The sequence below is a fragment of the Oncorhynchus clarkii genome, chromosome 19 (genome assembly GCF_045791955.1).
Source record: "Oncorhynchus clarkii lewisi isolate Uvic-CL-2024 chromosome 19, UVic_Ocla_1.0, whole genome shotgun sequence".
In the NCBI taxonomy this organism is placed as follows: Eukaryota; Metazoa; Chordata; class Actinopteri; order Salmoniformes; family Salmonidae; genus Oncorhynchus; species Oncorhynchus clarkii.
The window spans coordinates 6,280,904-6,299,320 of NC_092165.1; the positions used below are offsets into that span (position 1 = coordinate 6,280,904).

Consider the following 18,417-nt stretch of genomic DNA (forward strand, 5'->3'; position numbering starts at 1 on the left):
CCACACGTTTTACTTTGTTCCATTCCAGCTATTACAATGAGCCTGTCCTCCCACCAGCCTCCACTGTTCCACAGAGACACCCAGGCTCTGTCCCAAACGGAACCCTGTAGTGCACTACTGTTGACCAGAGCCCTGTGGGCTGTTTTGTTGTGTACTGTTGTTGGTTTTGTTATGCTGTGGCTGTAATTGTCTATTAATTGTCTATTCATTCATTCAACCAATCAATCAAGTTTCCCAATTTACACTCCCCTATGCATGTCCGGCGCTGCCAGAGCCTCCCTTCCCTCCGGCGCTGCCAGAGCCTCCCTTCACTCCGGCACTGCCAGAGCCACCCTTCCCTCCGGCACTGCCAGAGCCACCCTTCCCTCCGGCACTGCCAGAGCCTCCCTTCCCTCCGGCACTGCCAGAGCCACCCTTCCCTCCGGCACTGCCAGAGCCTCCCTTCCCTCCGGCACTGCCAGAGCCACCCTTCCCTCCGGCACTGCCAGAGCCACCCTTCACTTCGGAGCTGCCAGAGCCTCCCTTCCCTCCGGCACTGCCAGAGCCACCCTTCACTCCGGAGCTGCCAGAGCCACCCTTCCCTCCGGCACTGCCAGAGCCACCCTTCACTCCGGAGCTGCCAGAGCCGCCCTTCACTCCGGAGCTGCCAGAGCCGCCCTTCACTCCGGCGCTGCCAGAGCCGCCCTTCACTCCGGCGCTGCCAGAGCCGCCCTTCACTCCGGCGCTGCCAGAGCCGCCCTTCACTCCGGCGCTGCCAGAGCCGCCCTTCACTCCGGAGCTGCCAGAGCCGCCCTTCACTCCGGCGCTGCCAGAACCGCCCTTCACTACGGAGCTGCCAGAGCCTCCCTTCACTCCGGAGCTGCCAGAGCCGCCCTTCACTCTGGCGCTGCCAGAGCCTCCCTTCACTCCGGCGCTGCCAGAGCCTCCCTTCACTCCGGAGCTGCCAGAGCCTCCCTTCACTCCGGAACTGCCAGAGCCGCCCTTCACTCCGGCGCTGCCAGAGCCTCCCTTCGCTCCGGCGCTGCCAGAGCCTCCCTTCACTCCGGAGCTGCCAGAGCCTCCCTTCACTCCGGAGCTGCCAGAGCCGCCCTTCACTCCGGCGCTGCCAGAGCCGCCCTTCACTCTGGCGCTGCCAGAGCCGCCCTTCACTCCGGCGCTGCCAGAGCCGCCCTTCACTCCAGTGGCGCCCTCTACGAGGGTCTTCAGTCCGGGGCCCGCTGCGAGTGTCCCGCACCCAAGCCGCCTCCGTAAGGAAGGCCCACCCGGACCCTCCCCTTTAGAGTCAGGTTTTGTGGCCGGTGTCCGCACCTTTGAGGGGGGTACTGTCACGCCCTGGCCATAGAGAGGCTTTTATTCTCTATTTTGGTTAGGCCAGGGCGTGACTAGGGTGGGCATTCTATGTTCCTTTTTCTATGTTTTCGTATTTCTTTGTTTTTGGCCGGGTATGGTTCTCAATCAGGGACAGCTGTCTATCGTTGTCTCTGATTGAGAACCATACTTAGGTAGCTCTTACCCACATGGGTTTTGTGGGTAGTTATTTTCTGTTTAGTGTGTTTTTCACCTGACGGAGCTGTTTCGGTGGTTTCTTTTATTCCTTGTTGTATTTAGTGTTCAGTTTATTAAAATAATGATGAACATTTACAACGCTGCATCTTGGTCCTCACCTTCTTCCACCAACGGTGGTTACAGGAGCGGTCTTCTGGTCAGGCTCCGTAGACGGGCACATCGCGCACCGCTCCCGAGTATACTACTAGCCAATGTCCAGTCTCTTGACAACAAGGCAGACGAAATCCGAGCAAGAGTTGCCTTCCAGAGAGACATCAGAGACTGTAAGGTTCTTTGTTTCACGGAAACATGGCTCACTAGGTACAGCCACCTGGTTTCTTCACGCATCGCACTGACAGAAACAAGCATCTCTCTGGTAAGAAGAAGGGCGGGGGTGTATGCCTTATGATTAACGAGATGTGGTGTAATCATAACAACATACAGGAACTCAAGTCCATTTTTTCACCTGACCTAGAATTCCTTACAATCAAATGCCGACCGCATTATCTACCAAGAGAATTCTCTTCGATGATAATCACAGTCGTGTATATTCCCCCCAAGCAGACACATTGACGGCCCTGAAAGAACTTAATTTGACTCTCATTCGCGCAAAACTGAAAGCGCGAACCACTGCTTTTAATCAGGGCAAGGTGACCGGAAACATGACCGAATACAAACAGTGTAGCTATTCCCTCCGCAAGGCAATCAAATAAGCTAAGCGTCAGTATAGAGACAAAGTAGAGTCGCAATTCAACGGCTCAGACACGTGTACATGGCAGGGTCTACAGTCAATCACGGACTACAAAAGAAAAACCAGCCCCGTCGAGGACCACGATGTCTTGCTCCCAGACAGACAAACAACTTCTTTGCTCGCTTTGAGGACAATACAGTGCCACTGACATGGCCCGCTACCAAAACCTGCGGGCTCTCCTTCACTGCAGCCAATGTGAGTAAAACATTTAAACGTGTTTGCCCTCGCAAGGCTGCAGGACCAGACGGCATCCCCAGCCGCGTCCTCAGAGCATGTGCAGACCAGCTGGCTGGTGTGTTTACGGACATATTCAATCAATCCCTATCCCAGTCTGCTGTTCCCACATGCTTCAAGAGGGCCACCATTGTTTCTGTTCCCAAGAAAGCTAAGGTAACTGAGCTAAATGACTACAACCCCGTAGCACTCACTTCAGTCATCATGAAGTGCTTTGAGAGACTAGTCAAGGACCATATCACCTCCACCCTACCTGAAACCCTAGACCCACTACAATTTGCTTACTGCCCAAAAGGTCCACAGACAACGCAATCACAATCACACTGCACACTGCCCTAACCCATCTGGACAAGAGGAATACCTATGTAAGAATGTTGTTCATCAACTACAGCTCAGCATTTAACACCATAGTACCCTCCAAACCCGCCCTGTGTAACTGGGTCCTGGACTTCCTGACGGGCCGCCCCCAGGTGGTGAGGGTAGGAAACAACATCTCCACCCCGCTGATCCTCAACACTGGGGACACACAAGGGTGCGTTCTCAGCCCTCTCCTGTACTCCTTGTTCACCCACGACTGCGTGGCCATGCACACCTCCAACTCTATCATCAAGTTTGCAGACGACACTACAGTGGTAGGCTTGATTACCAACAATGACGAGATGGCCTACAGGGAGGAGGTGAGGGCCCTCAGAGTGTGGTGTCAGGATAACAACCTCACACTCAATGTCAACAAAACAAAGGAAATGATCGTGGACTTCAGGAAACAGCAGAGGGAGCACCCCCCCTATCCACATCTACGGGACAGTAGTGGAGAAGGTGGAAAGTTTTAAGTTCCTCGGCGTACACATCACAGACAAACTGAAATGGTCCACCCAGACAGACAGCATGGTGAAAAGAAGGCGCAGCAGCACTTCTTCAACCTCAGGAGGCTGAAGAAATTTGGCTTGTCACTAGAAACACTCACAAACTTTTACAGACGCATCCTGTCGGGCTGTATCACGCAACTGCTCTGCCCATAACCGAAAGGCTCTCCAGAGGGTCTCCAGAGGGTCGTGAGGTCTGCATAACTTATCACTGGGGGCAAATTACCTGCCCTCCAGGACACCTACAACACCCGATGTCACAGGAAAGCCAAAAAGATCATCAAGGACAACAACCACCTGAGCCACTGCCTGTTCACCCCGCTATCATCCAGAAGGTCAGTACAGGTGCATCAAAGGGAGACCGAGAGACTGAAAAACAGCCTCTATCTCAAGGCCATCAGACTGTTTAACAGCCATCACTAACATTGAGTGGCTGCTGCCAACATACTGACTCAACTCTAGCTACTTTAATCATGGAAACATTTATGTAATAAATGTATCACTAGTCACTTTAAACAATGCCACTTTATATATTGTTTACATACCCTACATTACTCATCTCATATGTATATACTGTACTCTATACCATCTACTGCATCTTGCCTATGCCGTTCGGCCATCACTCATTCATATATTTTTATGTACATATTCTTATTTATTCCTTTACACTTACGTGTATAAGGTAATTTTTGTGAAATTGTTAGGTTGGATTACTTGTTAGATATTACTGCATGGTCGGAACTAGAAGCACAAGCATTTCGCTACACTCGCGTTAACCTCTGCTAACCACGTGGATGTGACAAATATAATTTGATTTGATTTGATTTGAATATGAGACCAAATACTAAACTTTTGAGTACTTTAATACGCTATAAGTGAATTTGTCCCTATATTTATGACACCTTCAAATGGAGGTACTAGATACATGAAGTGAGTTCATTTCTAGACGGTAAAACTGACTTGTATGAAAATCCCCTTAAAAGAAGGTGACACTCTGTACTGTTGCCTCATGTGAAACGTGATCTTAAATCCGAAATGCTGGAGTTTATAAAAGCTTTAGCTTCACCGTCCGAATAAATACGGAGTGGAGTGTATGCCATGGCCATGAAGCAGCGTTTCCCAAACGTAATAATCAACTCATTACCGGCTCTGTTTAAATGTGCACCCCTTGGGGAAACAGCCAAAAAGGCTATATATAGTCTGTTCCACATACATTAAGGCTCATATGAAGAAAACACAGGCCCGATATGATGTAATATTTATGTATAGTCATATTATTATCAGTGGCGTAGTGGAGGTTTAACACATATAAACACATATTGTAAAAAAAAAATGCATTGAATATATAGGAAGTGTTAATTTATTCACCACCAAGGGTGATCAGCGTTTACACACCACTTTTTTTTTTTATCACTACTGTACATTTCTGATTATTACTGTATGTTTAAATATAATATTATTCAAACAGAGCAGGTGTTTCCTGCATGGTGGTGCCATTCTCTGTCTCCACACTGCTGCTCTTACTGCCATCTGCTTTGAAAGAGATGGAGGAAGGAGAGAGAGTTGGGGAGAGATAAAGGTGTTAGAGAGAGAGAGAGCGAGAGAGAGAGAGGGAGAGAGAGAGAGAGAGAGAGAGAGAGAGAGGGGGAGAGAGAGAGAGAGAGAGGAGAGAGAGATGGAGGAAGGAGAGAGAGATCGAGGGAGGAGAGAGAGATGGAGGAAGGAGAGAGAGATGGAGGAAGGAGAGAGAGATGGAGGGAGGAGAGAGAGATGGAGGAAGGAGAGAGAGATGGAGAAAGGAGAGAGTTGGGGAGAGAGAGAGAGAGAGAGAGAGAGAGAAAGAAAGAGAGAGAGAGAGAAAGTGAGGAGGAAGGGACTGTGAGAGCGAAAGGTGGGGAGAGATAAATGAGAGAGGGAGAGAAAGAGAAAGAGGGGAGGAAGGGCTTGTGAGAGAGAGACGTGAGGAAAAATAAACAGGAGAGATAGAGAGAGAGAGCGAGAGAGAGAGAGAGAGAGTGGTGTGTGTTCAGGCAGTTGGGCCTGTCCTCATTCACTTTGATCTGGACTGTGTTTCCATGCCATAGGGCCTGTCATCATTCACTTTGATCTGGACTGTGTGTTTCCAGGCAGTAGGGCCTGTCCTCATTCACTATGAACTGGACTGTGTGTTTACAGGCAGTAGGGCCTGTCATCATTCACTATGAACTGGACTGTGTGTTTACAGGCAGTAGGGCCTGTCCTCATTCACTATGAACTGGACTGTGTGTTTACAGGCAGTAGGGCCTGTCCTCATTCACTATGAACTGGACTGTGTGTTTACAGGCAGTAGCAACAGCGTGACTTCAGATCATTAGAAAACTTTCACCAAAAGACACAAAATACACCTGAAAGGATTTCTGCAGTAATGTAAATAGCACAGGAGTCCTCTTACATGTGGGAACTTTACAGTCCTACTGATCAAACAACCATGAACAGGTATGCTCTCCACCTCAGTTATGAACATCAGAAACAACAAGTCCAACAACTAATGCTAGCCTGAATGAGATGAGCTAAAATCTAACGAGGGAACATTAGATAAATGCTCTCAAACTTTTTCAGCTATTTAACAGTCAAAATGTCAGCACTAGCTGTGCCACCAGAGACTCTGGGTCTGCGCCCAGGCTCTGTCGCTGCCGGCCGCGACCGGGAGGTCGGTGGGGCGACGCACAATTGGCCTAGCGTTGTCCGGGTTAGGGAGGGTTTGGCCGGTAGGGATATCCTTGTCTCATCGCGCACCAGCGACTCCTGTGGCGGGCCGGGCACAGTGCACACTAACCAAGATCACCAGGTGCACGGTGTTTCCTCCGACACATTGGTGCGGCTGGCTTCCGGGGTTGAATGCGCGGTGTGTTAAGAAGCAGTGCGGCTTGGTTGGGTTGTGTTTCAGAGGACACATGACTTTCGACCTTCGTCTCTACCGAGCCCGTACGGGAGTTGTAGCGATGAGACAAGATAGTAATTACTAACAATTGGATACCACGAAATTGGGGAGAAAAAAGGGGGTAAAATTCTACATTTTTTTAACAAAAAAACGAATTAAATGTCATTTAAAAAAAAGTAAAAAGTAAAATAAAAAATAAAATAAAAAAAAAAAATGCCACTGATAAACGATGGGGAATAGTAAGTAAGTAACCTGCTGGTCCTCCTGCAACTTGCCTGCCGATGCATGCTGTCCCAACAAAGTACCCAAGCTAACTGGCTAAAGTTGGCTAGATTGCTAGCTACTTCCAGAAGCAAATGAGAGAACACCTCACTCTGCCCTAGCAGAGCTGGTTAGGATGTTTACATGTTATCTAGAAACAGTGCCTCCCAAGTGGACGCAGTAAACAGTGTGCCAAGCAGACCTGCTATGATTTACAACCTGATAACAATATTTTTGGGACTACCGAGAAGTGTATACGTGAATTATATTAATGAATCATGCATTGAACTGCATCCATCTATTCTGCCAACAGTGCCTTAGTGTACGTCATGGAACGTTTAAAAACTCTTAGAAAGTCGGTTTTGTTGATTAAACTGGGAATTTAATATATTTTACTGATATTATTGTCTGTTTGTTTCACATCTGCAAAGTAGTTAAAACACTGTCAGTTCCACTTTAAGATACTATTGTAATATTGGTGTACTATGTACTATTGTAATATTGATGTACTGTACATTAAGAGCCTGTTGTAATATTGATGTACTGTACATTAAGAGCCTGTTGTAATATTGATGTACTGTACATTAAGAGCCTGTTGTAATATTGATGTACTATGTACTATTGTAATATTGGTGTACTGTACATTAAGAGACTATTGTAATATTGATGTACTATGTACTATTGTAATATTGGTGTACTGTACATTAAGAGCCTGTTGTAATATTGATGTACTGTACATTAAGAGCCTGTTGTAATATTGATGTACTGTACATTAAGAGCCTGTTGTAATATTGATGTACTATGTACTATTGTAATATTGATGTACTGTACATTAAGAGACTATTGTAATATTGGTGTACTGTACATTAAGAGACTATTGTAATATTGATGTACTATGTACTATTGTAATATTGATGTACTGTACATTAAGAGACTATTGTAATATTGGTGTACTGTACATTAAGAGCCTGTTGTAATACTGATGTACTATGTACTATTGTAATATTGATGTACTATGTACTATTGTAATATTGATGTACTGTACATTAAGAGACTATTGTAATATTGATGTACTGTACATTAAGAGACTATTGTAATATTGATGTACTGTACATTAAGAGACTATTGTAATATTGATGTACTATGTACTATTGTAATATTGATGTACTGTACATTAAGAGCCTGTTGTAATACTGATGGTGTTACATGGTAACTGTTATCATCTACAAGTGGACATTTGCCTGGAAGTCGAAGAAAGTATTGGTGTGTGTGTGTGTGTGTGTGTGTGTGTGTGTGTGTGTGTGTGTGTGTATGTGTGTGCGTGCGTGCGTGTGTGTGTGTGTGTATGTATGTGTGTCTGTGTGTGTGTGTGTGTGTGTGTCCCTCTGGACTTTCCAAGGCTGATATCCAAATCCTTCAAATGATACTCCCACGCAAATCATTTTTTCAAAACAAAGTTCAGTATTTATTTATTTATATAATGTTGCCTCTTTCCTTCCACAGTGAGAAAGATGACAGCAGAAGACAACTCAATCTCCTCACACAGTCAAGTAGATACCAAAATATTGTTTTTTCACACATACATACACTCTCTCTCACACTCTCTCACTAGGTCAAACAGGCAGGTTTAATTTACAGTCCAATCATTGGGTAAAATGGTATGACTGGGGCTTTGGTCGTCTGAAAGTGACCTGACTGTCATGGCCACAGAAGAGCACCGAGGCCCAGTTTGACCTCACCCTAATGGCTGACATATATGGACGGACACAGTGTTACCACAGCAGAACAGAACACAAACCAATCCCTGGACTCTATATTAGTGAACAGCGTATTGTTGAGTCCATAGAATCCTGTTTCTATGGTTGACTCACATGTATTGAAAGGCTGTTTCCCAAAGGGCACCTTACTCCCTATTTAGTGGTCTACATTTGAATGAGGCCCATGCATAGGGGACAGGGTGCCATTTGGGATTCATCCCAAAATCTCCAACTGAATAACATAGGTAATGCTTTTCTTTAAAAGCGAGGTGATTTCAGAAAGCACAATCTATGTAACTACTGTAACAGAAATAGATTGGGATGACATTACATGGAGCTGCAAGACTCTGTCTGTGTCTGTCTGTCTGTCTGTCTGTCTGTCTGTCTGTCTGTCTGTCTGTCTGTATCTCTCTCTCTTTCTCTCTGTCTGTCTGTTTCTCACCACTTAGTCTAGAAACTCATAACATAAGGTGTGTGTGTGTGTGCGTGTGTGTGTGCGTGTGTGCGTGCGTGTGTGTGTGTGTGCCTCTCTGTTCTCCTCCTACTCATACCCTATCTCAGCCTGTCCTTGCCCTCTTCACCTCTACTGAAAACATCTATGTAAAAGGAACTCTCTCCTCCCTCCCTCCTTCCTCCCCTCTTTCTCTCTCTCCCCTTCTTCCTTCCGCTCCCTCCTTTAATTTCTCTCTCTCTCTTCAGAGAGATGGAGCACGCAGGGGTGAGTGCTTTACAGAAACAGGTGACCGGTAGGATAAAGAAAGGAAGAGAGAGAGACAGAGAGAGAGGGGAGGAAGGAGGGAGGGAGGGATGATTCGTCAGCACGCCTACCCACCCTCCTACAAAGCCTTGTAGAAGCTCAGACAAAACGAGTAGGAAGAAAGGAAGAGGAGAGTAAGTCTGTTTTTGGTCACCTCCTCAGAGGTCCTCCTCCTTTCTCTGACGTTGCTTCAGCTGTCCGCCAATCAGATTCCAGTCTCTCTTTTAAACTGTCTTCCGTCGATCACTGGTCGCCAAGGCATGAATAGGTCAGTAAGTCTGTCTCTGTCAGCAAGTCAAGGAATTATGTCTCTCTGTGAGTCAGCAAAGTCTGTGAGTGACAATTTGGTCCCTCTGTTGTTCTGTCCATCTGTCAATCAATCTCAGTAAAGCCACAATGTAACTCTCCTTTTCTCTCCCTGCTGGAAAACTGCCAGGCTTTTCCATCCATTCATTTTGTGCCAGGATCTCTGAGCTCAGTAGTCCAGAACAGTCCTATTGGAATAATATGGCTGGTCAATCACTAGTCGGTCTTACTGGTTTGGACTGTCCAGTCCAGTCCAGTCATCACGTGTGCCATTCTATGTCTCTTTCAGTTCCACTTCTAGATCTCTTCTTGAGTTCTATGCAGTTCAGTTACTGGTTGATTCTTCTGAGTTGAACTAAGTTGATTCTGCTTAGTTGATGGGGGGAGTATTAGACTAGAGATATTGGGGTGGGTATGGTAGTCGGAATTGGGGGGCTGAGTTGAAAACACTTAATTTGTTTGTTTACTCATCATCAAGTTTTTGGCTATAGGACTAACAAGCAGTCATGGGCTCCGTCTGAAATGGCGCCCTGTTCCCTATGTAGTGGAGTGCCAAAAGTAGTGCACTACTTTCACCTTCCAAAGAAGTGAGTGAGCATTCCAAGAGAGAGAACAAATTACTTAAAGAGATCAATTATTGATCAAGTAAAATCAGTTTGAAACACAACAGCTGCTGCACCCAAAGAAAAGTCTCACAAATGTTATTCAGAATCTCAAGAGGTCTTTTTATCTCTCAAACGGGTCATGTCACACATTCCGTCAATGACATCACAAACAAACAGCAATAGCCAATCAGAACAGCGACTGACACTGCCAGACAGGAAGCATCCTTCCCCTGTGGCTTCTATGGTGATGATGTCATATTTACAGGACATGAAGTTATACAAAAAACTGAACTTGAATACCTGAAGTGATTGCTTGTCTGTCCTATTAAGTATCTCATGGTCAAAGGCCAGTACTGTCATTTTCTCTCTCTTTCTTTCTTTCGTTCTTTCTTCATTTCACCGTGTCTCACATTCCTTTGCTTTATTTATATTGCCTGCGCTGTCCTTGCTCCCTCTCTTCCGTTCTCTTTATTATTGAGAATCTCGACAACCCTCTCTCCCTCGCTCTCTGTCCTTTCTTCTCTTCTCTCCTCTTCCACCCTCTCTGTCCTCTAGCTTCTTCCTTTGGTAACTTTTTAACTCATCACTCTCTCTGCCTTTCTGTCTCTCTACCTTTACATATCTCTCTACATATCCTCTCTCTGTGTGTCTTTCTCTCTCTCTACCTTTACATATCTCTACATATCCTCTCTCTGTGTGTCTTTCTTTCTCTCTACCTTTACATATCTCTCTACATATCCTCTCTCTGTGTGTCTTTCTCTCTCTCTACCTTTACATATCTCTCTACATATCCTCTCTCTGTGTGTCTTTCTCTCTCTCTACCTTTACATATCTCTCTACATATCCTCTCTCACCTTCTCGTACTCTGGTGACTGCCTCTCTTTCATCCCTTCTTTTCTCTCTCCCCTTAGCGATTTCTCTGTAAACAATCCATTATAAAGTAGGCATCGTGGTAGACAACATATAAGAAGGAAATCCCAACTGCACTGCACCATCAAGTACACCCACCTATTTACAGTACAGTTGTCAGAGTTAGTACAACAGTAGAAATGTAGATACTGTCGTAACTGTAATCATAGCACTTCTAGTAGCAGACGTATTCTGAATAGTAGTAGTCGTAACATGCATGTAATCGTCGTAGCACTTGTAGTTGTAATATTCCTCCAAGTGACAACAGTTGTAGCATTCGCAACAGTAAGTAGCACTGGTGTTCGCTGTAGAGCGTTACAGGTGACCACTGACCCCTGATTGCAGGCGTCGTCACGGCAACCAACACACCAGACAGGTGAGATGCACCTGTTGTAGTAACAGCCTTGGTTGACTACTGTACTGTACTATATTGTACTATGTACAATAGTGTACTATGTACTGTCAGCCATTGTTGTTTAACCCTGCATTAAGTTAGAAGTAACAATCTAACCCCCCCCCCTTTGTATCCCCTGCTGTCCTGTACTACTGACAGAGGTTATCCAGTAGGACATCAGAGGGTTAACTAGGGAGGTACAGAGTCTTTAACAAGGGGTTCCCCATGCCCTGAGAGGGGCTGGGGCGAAGACAGGAACGGGAAGTGGGTACTCAGTCTGATTCAGCCAAATATGAGGTGTAGATTGATGGAGAAGGCGAGTAGCGAGAGGGCGAGGAGGAGTGAGAGAGAGGGGGATGATGTGGGGGTGGAGGAGGAGTTGGGAGGGAGGCCATCGAAGTCAGGCGGACACTCGAGCTCGAAGCATCGCAGCGTGGTGCCGGCGTCCTCGTTCCCATAGTTCGCCCAGTACTCCTCAGCGTCGAGTTTGGGTAGTGCTGCCTCTTCCTCACCGAGCTCGTACTTGACGTTGGTGGAGGACACGATGGGTGGGTTGTTCTTTCCTTGGGGGAACGGGAAGGCCTTGATGGTCTCGGAGCTCTTCTCGAACACTGCCTTGGTCTGGGACTGGGGCTTGTGCTTGGAGAACCACCATCTTGTCTTGGTGCTGAAGGTCCTCGTGGTGGAGCCGGCCAGGGTGCCAGGGTCGGGGAGAGGGCAGAGGGCGAAGTCCATCTCACGGAGGAAGCGGAGGTCCATCCCGCGGCGGGGGGACGGGGAGGAACACAACAGCTCGGACGATGAGACGCGGGCGCCACGGAACCACTCCCACAGGGGGAGGGCCTCGCAGCCACAGGACCAGGGGTTCCCATTGAGACGGAGGAACTCGATGCCCTGGGTGTCACGGAGAGCCTGGCCGGGGAGCTCAGCCAATGAGTTGTTGAACAGGAAGAGCATGGTGAGGCGTCCGAGGTCGCGGAACGCCCTGCGGTTAACCTGGCGCACACGGTTGTCGTGGAGAAGAAGGCGGTCCAGGTTGACCAGGCCACGGAACACGTTCTCCGACAGAGTACGGATACGGTTTCCATGCAAGAAAAGCTGGCTCAGGTTGATGAGGTCAGAGAAGAGGTCATCCTGGAGGAAGTGGAGCTGGTTCTCCTACAAGGACGAAACAGGAAACAGGAAGAGGAAGTGGTCAGGTGGGATCAGGTGATGATGGGCTACATCTCAGTAGTGGTGAGGTGAGAAACATTTGCACCTTCCACTAAGGGCATCTCATAACTATCACTGATGCAGCATGATTTGAATCATGATACAACATGATGTAATTGTGATTGTGATTATATAAAATGATGTAATTTTCACAGCTATGAGAATTCCCTGTAGTGTGTGTGTGTGTGTGCGTGTTGTGTGTGTTTTCATATGTGCCCATGTGTGCATGAATATATGTGTACTGCCCCTACCTGCAGGTAGAGGAACTGCAGGCTGTACAGCTTGTGGAACAGGTCGTGGGGCAGGGCGGTGAGCTTGCAGCGGTGCATGTGGAGACTCTGGAGTTTCTCCAGGCCCCTGAAGGCGCCTCCTTCCAGCCTGCGCAGGTGAGAGTTGTCTCCCAGGTCCAGCTCCTCTAGATCCCTCAGCTCACTGAAGGAGCCAGCCTCGATCCACGTGATGTTGTTGGAGAACAGCCACAGGACCTATAGGGGAGAGGGGAGGAGGGAGACGAGGAGGAGGGAGAGTGTGAATATCAATATGTATTCTAGGGTCAGGTATTATTCTATGGTCATATTGTAGGTAAGACTCTGGACTCAAACTCAAAAAGAAAAACAAGGGTTAGGAGCAAAGATAGAGGCAGAGAGAGTTAGAAAGAGAGAGAGAGGGCAAAAGAATCACACACTCAAACACCCGCCATGTCTCCTTTAAACAATCTATAGTCTCTTACCTGAGTCCCGAAGCCGAAAGAGCCAACTCTGAGCTCCGTAATTCGGTTGTTCTGTAGGAACACACGCTGCGAGTCGTAGGGCACGCCGACGGGCACGGAGGTGAAGTTCTGCGCCTGGCAGCTCACGGTCATGGGAGTCGGGTAGCACACGCATAGATGCGGGCACGCTGCCGACGGACCGGGCTTGCCGAGGACCAGCCACACCACCAGCCACAGGGAGAGTCCGCCTGGGAGAGAGAGGGAAGCGGGGAGAAGTGAGTCTAGATGTGGGGTCGGGAAGGCGAAGCTAGCGGGAGCTGTCCGATAGCTGTGGTTCTGAAACTGTTTGGTGGTGGCCCGGATGGCAAACTGCTGCTGGAAATGTGGTAGTTGAATCCCAATACAGCTGATCAGTCAAATCTCAGATCACAATCAAAGTGTTGCTTTATGTACCAAAGTAGTAATGGATGCAGTAATAGTTTTTTTCTCCCCAACATCCGTTTAAATTGTCACGTTTGAATACGGAGATATGAGGAAAAGATAGCCGGAGCTGTCCAGTAACAACGGTGCTGAAACCGTTGACGCAGACACTCAACTGCTGCACTAAAACCACATTGCTACCTTCAGTTGATGCCAAATACTTTATGCAAAGCCTTTGTCTAATCTGAATGCCTAAAATGTATCATTTTGAAATGGTTGAAAACATTCGCAAAATATCATCATATTGGTGGAATGAGATTGTCATTTTAATACTGATTAAATAATTCACGCTCAATTTAGACAATATGAATCTCAGTTAATTCATAATCAGTAAAGACTACAGCATCATGAGCCCATATGATGACAGAGATGACGTCTGATCACTTTAGAAGGCGTGATTGAGTAACCAAGTCTGTGCGTAAAACTGCCTGTCTCTCTTTGCTTGCGTAAGGCATTACGCACGGCAGTATCTCAAAGTAAACCCCAGTAAATCGCATCTAAAACTATTACAAACATATTAAAAGTCTAAGTTAAGTTCCATATCTTACACAGGCGATATCTGTCTATTGAATAGTCGAAAAGTAGGCCTACATCATAAAGTCAAATCAAAGTACAATCATAGCAAAATTGCAAGTTTAAAGCGTCCCGTACTAAATCTATTTTACAAACGTATTGGAATTACAATCCATGTTGATGGCTGCATCTAACATGGCTGCAAAGCACGCATTTTGTTTAAATATTATCTGTGAATCGTGCATTCCATTGCTAACTGGGTGAATGATTACCAAACTATCAAATCAGATACTTTCTCAAAGTCATAGCAGCCTAACTAAAGCACAACACCTCTTACACTATTACATCAGAAGACAAACAGAATATAACGGGAAACCGTTAGAAAAGTGGTAGAAATAGGTCAACTGGAGGAAGGATTCTCAAAACTATCAAGTAAGATAGTTTCTAAAAGTCATAGTAACTCGTGCACAACAGTATAAACCAATAGATGGTGGTAAGAAAATCCGTAGAAACTTACTTTTGCAGGTGCGCATGAATGAGCATTGTCTGCTCCGAGCGGTTGTAGGGGTGTCCATTTCAAACCAAAGCCGAAAGCGAGTTAGCTTGAGAGGGTAAAATACTGCCTGCTATCTCCGCTGACTGGTACTCTGGACGATTGGTTCCCGAGTCGGAGCGACTGAGAGAGTACCGAATGTTGGCTCCCGGTGTCCCATTTATACTCGAGAATCCCGTTAGCGCCTACGGTTGTGGGCACCACGGAATCCCCTACGTCACGGGCCAAGATCGAGGGAGGGGGGTAATTGAGAGAAGAGAAAAAACGGAAAGAGGAGGGGCCGTGCACTGTGCGTGCGGGTGATGAGAGGATTCTTGGAGAGACCGCGCGCGCAACCGCAGATAGCCTAGAGGACAGCGCTCCAAGATAGAGAAAGGAGTAGATTCAGACAGAGTCACGCGGGAGGGAGGGATGGAGTGAGTGATTGAGTGAGTGAGAGGAAGGGAGGGAGGTAGGTACGTAGGCACGATGCCCGGTAATGACTGCGCTTTGTGGAGGAGCGGAGGACGGGTAGAGAAAGCAGCACTAGGTTCGCTGCCTGGCTCGCGATCAGAAGCCTCTATGGTCTGTTTCCGGGCGGCAACGGCACGCCTCAGAGAGAGGGGGGATAGAGAGATGAATGGAGAGCGAGAGAATAGAAGGAAGAGAGAGGAAAAGAGATCAGTGGGATTAAAACCAAATCTGAATAAACAGACGGGGGGGGGGGGGGGGGGGGGGGGACATTTACCTACTGCCAAAGGGAGGTTGTCGCACAGACATTTCTGAATGAATAATTCTACTTAGCCTATAAGGAGTGGAGACTTAGTAAATAAAACCCACAACACTCTCATATGTGCCGAAGTAGTTGGTGACATGCGACATGAGACAGGAATGAATGAGTAGTCTTAGATATTATGAGTGGGACACATTCAGGTTGAGATACAGAAGGATTTTGGAATGTGAAGGTGGGGGTTCTAACGATATAATTGGGATTATCATTATATGGATCCAACTGGCTAATTGGTAAAACTCAGAACGTTTTGGTGTAACTGGTCTGTCCAGCATAGTGTTTTGCTCATTTGGTGCTGTATACTTTCAAGCCAACCCAATGACAACCCCTGAAGACTGACTTGCTTTAGCTCTCTAGGCTTTAGTTCAGCGGACTAACACAGTCTTGTGGTGGACAGGAGACCCAGTCGGCTACATACAGACGGACATGTAAAGAGACAAACAGACAAAGGTAGACAGACAGGCTTTAGCTCAGCGGGCTAACTCAGTCTTGTGACATGCAGGAGACCCGGATTCCCCTGCCTCTCCCACACTATCAGCTGAGTGTGTTAGTTCCCTAGGCTTTAGCTCAGCAGGCAAACACAGTCTTGTGGAACTCAGAAGACCCAGATTCTAACCCCAGTCAGTCACATGTAAAGAGATAAAGGAACCGTCAGTTAGTCAGATGAAGGAACAGTCAGTTTAACAGATAAAGGAACAGTCAGTTTAACAGATGACGGAACAGTCAGTTAATCAGATGAAGGAACAGTCAGTTTAACAGTCAAAGGAACAGCCAGTTAATCAGATAAAGGAACAGTCAGTTTAACAGATGAAGGAACAGTCAGTTTAACAGATGAAGGAACAGCCAGTTAAACAGATAAAGGAACAATCAGTTTAACAGATGACGGAACAGTCAGTTAATCAGATGAAGGAACAGTCAGTTTAACAGTCAAAGGAACAGCCAGTTAATCAGATAAAGGAACAGTCAGTTAATCAGATGAAGGAACAGTCAGTTCAACAGGTGAAGGAACAGTCAGTTCAACAGGTGAAGGAACAGTCAGTTAATCAGATAAAAGAACAGTCAGTTCAACAGGTGAAGGAACAGTCAGTTCAACAGGTGAAGGAACAGCCAGTTAATCAGATATATGAACAGTCAATTAATCAGATAAAGGAACAGTCAGTTAATCAGATGAAGGAACAGTCAGTTAATCAGATAAAGGAACAGTCAGTTAATCAGATAAAGGAACAGTCAGTTCAACAGATAAAGGAACAGTCAGTTAATCAGATAAAAGAACAGTCAGTTCAACAGGTGAAGGAACAGTCAGTTTAACAGATAAAGGAACAGCCAGTTAATCAGATATATGAACAGACAGTTAATCAGATGAAGGAACAGTCAGTTTAACAGATAAAGGAACAGTCAGTTCAACAGATAAAGGAACAGTCAGTTTAACAGATAAAGGAACAGTCAGTTTAACAGATAAAGGAACAGCCAGTTAATCAGAAGAAGGAACAGTCAGTTTAACAGATGAAGGAACAGTCAGTTTAACAGATGAAGGAACAGCCAGTTAAACAGATAAAGGAACAGTCAGTTAATCAGATGAAGGAACAGTCAGTTAATCAGATGAAGGAACAGTCTGTTAATCATATAAAGGAACAGTCAGTTAATCAGATAAAGGAACAGCCACCTATTCAGATGAAGGAACAGTCAGTTAATCAGATAAAGGAACAGTCAGTTAATCAGATAAAGGAACAGTCAGTTTAACAGATAAAGGAACAGTCAGTTAATCAGATAAAGGAACAGTCAGTTTAACAGTCAAAGGAACAGTCAGTTAATCATATGAAGGAACAGTCAGTTAATCAGATGAAGGAACAGTCAGTTAATCAGATAAAGGAACAGTCAGTTTAACAGATGAAGGAACAGTCAGTTAATCAGATAAAGGAACAGTCAGTTTAACAGATGAAGGAACAGCCACCTAATCAGATGAAGGAACAGTCAGTTAATCAGATAAAGGAACAGTCAGTTTAACAGATGAAGGAACAGCCACCAAATCAGATGAAGGAACAGTCAGTTAATCAGATAAAGGAACAGTCAGTTTAACAGATGAAGGAACAGCCACCTAATCAGATGAAGGAACAGTCAGTTAATCAGATAAAGGAACAGTCAGTTTAACAGATGAAGGAACAGCCACCAAATCAGATGAAGGAACAGCCCGTTAATCAGATGAAGGAACAGCCTGTTAATCAGATGAAGGAACAGCCCGTTAATCAGATGAGTGATGGAGGGAATCCATGTTGTTGTTTTACACCTCCTCCTCCTGAAGATCTGGAGCTCAGTACTCTACTGCCCACTGCCATGATGCATGAATAAACCACACACACACACACACACACACACACACACACACACACACACACACACACACACACACACACACACACACACACACACACACACACACACACACACACACACACACACACACACACACAGGCTTTCCCTTACCACTCCTACACACACCTCCCGCTCTCTGCGTGTGTGTGTGTGTGTGTGTGTGTGTGTGTGTGTGTGTGTGTGCACGCGTGTGTGTGTGTGTGTGTGTGTGTGTGTGTGCATTTGCTTTCATGGATGCATGCTTGATTTGTGTGTGTGGGTATTTGTGAGCGTGTTTGTGTGAGTGTGTATGTGTGTGAGTGTGTATGTGTGTGTTTTTTTATGTGGCCATTCCAATATCTGTGAATAATTGATGTTTGTGACATAGACAAATAGAATTAGAGGCTTCCCCCTGCCACCCCCACCACCACCAGCTGTACATAGTTTGCCTTCTTGTGTGAGTGTGCGTGCGTCTCTCTCTCTATCTGTCTGTACAGTATCCGCCCGTCATGTCTTGCTGCACAGCGAAA

General features: G+C 46.2%; 1 protein-coding gene across 1 annotated transcript; it reads right to left on the reverse strand.

Moving 5' to 3' along the window:
• Positions 1 to 11,584: 11,584 nt before the first annotated feature.
• Positions 11,585 to 14,806, reverse strand: LOC139374096 (reticulon-4 receptor-like 2). Its single transcript, XM_071115088.1, has 4 exons — positions 14,734 to 14,806; positions 13,245 to 13,471; positions 12,766 to 12,999; positions 11,585 to 12,460 (listed from the first exon to the last, which is right to left on the reverse strand). The coding sequence occupies exons 1-4, from the start codon at positions 14,789 to 14,791 to the stop codon at positions 11,585 to 11,587; spliced, it is 1,395 nt and encodes a 464-aa protein (XP_070971189.1). The 5' UTR covers positions 14,792 to 14,806.
• Between the last annotated feature and the right edge of the window lie 3,611 nt (positions 14,807 to 18,417).

Coding starts and splice junctions, on each gene's coding strand:
- LOC139374096 (XM_071115088.1), bottom strand. CDS start 14,791: ATGGACACCCCTACAACCGCTCGGAGCAGACAATGCTCATTCATGCGC. Junction 13,472..14,733: donor ATTCATGCGCACCTGCAAAA/GTAAGTTTCTAC, acceptor TCTCTCTCCCAG/GCGGACTCTCCCTGTGGCTG. Junction 12,461..12,765: donor TGCAGTTCCTCTACCTGCAG/GTAGGGGCAGTA, acceptor TCGTCCTTGTAG/GAGAACCAGCTCCACTTCCT.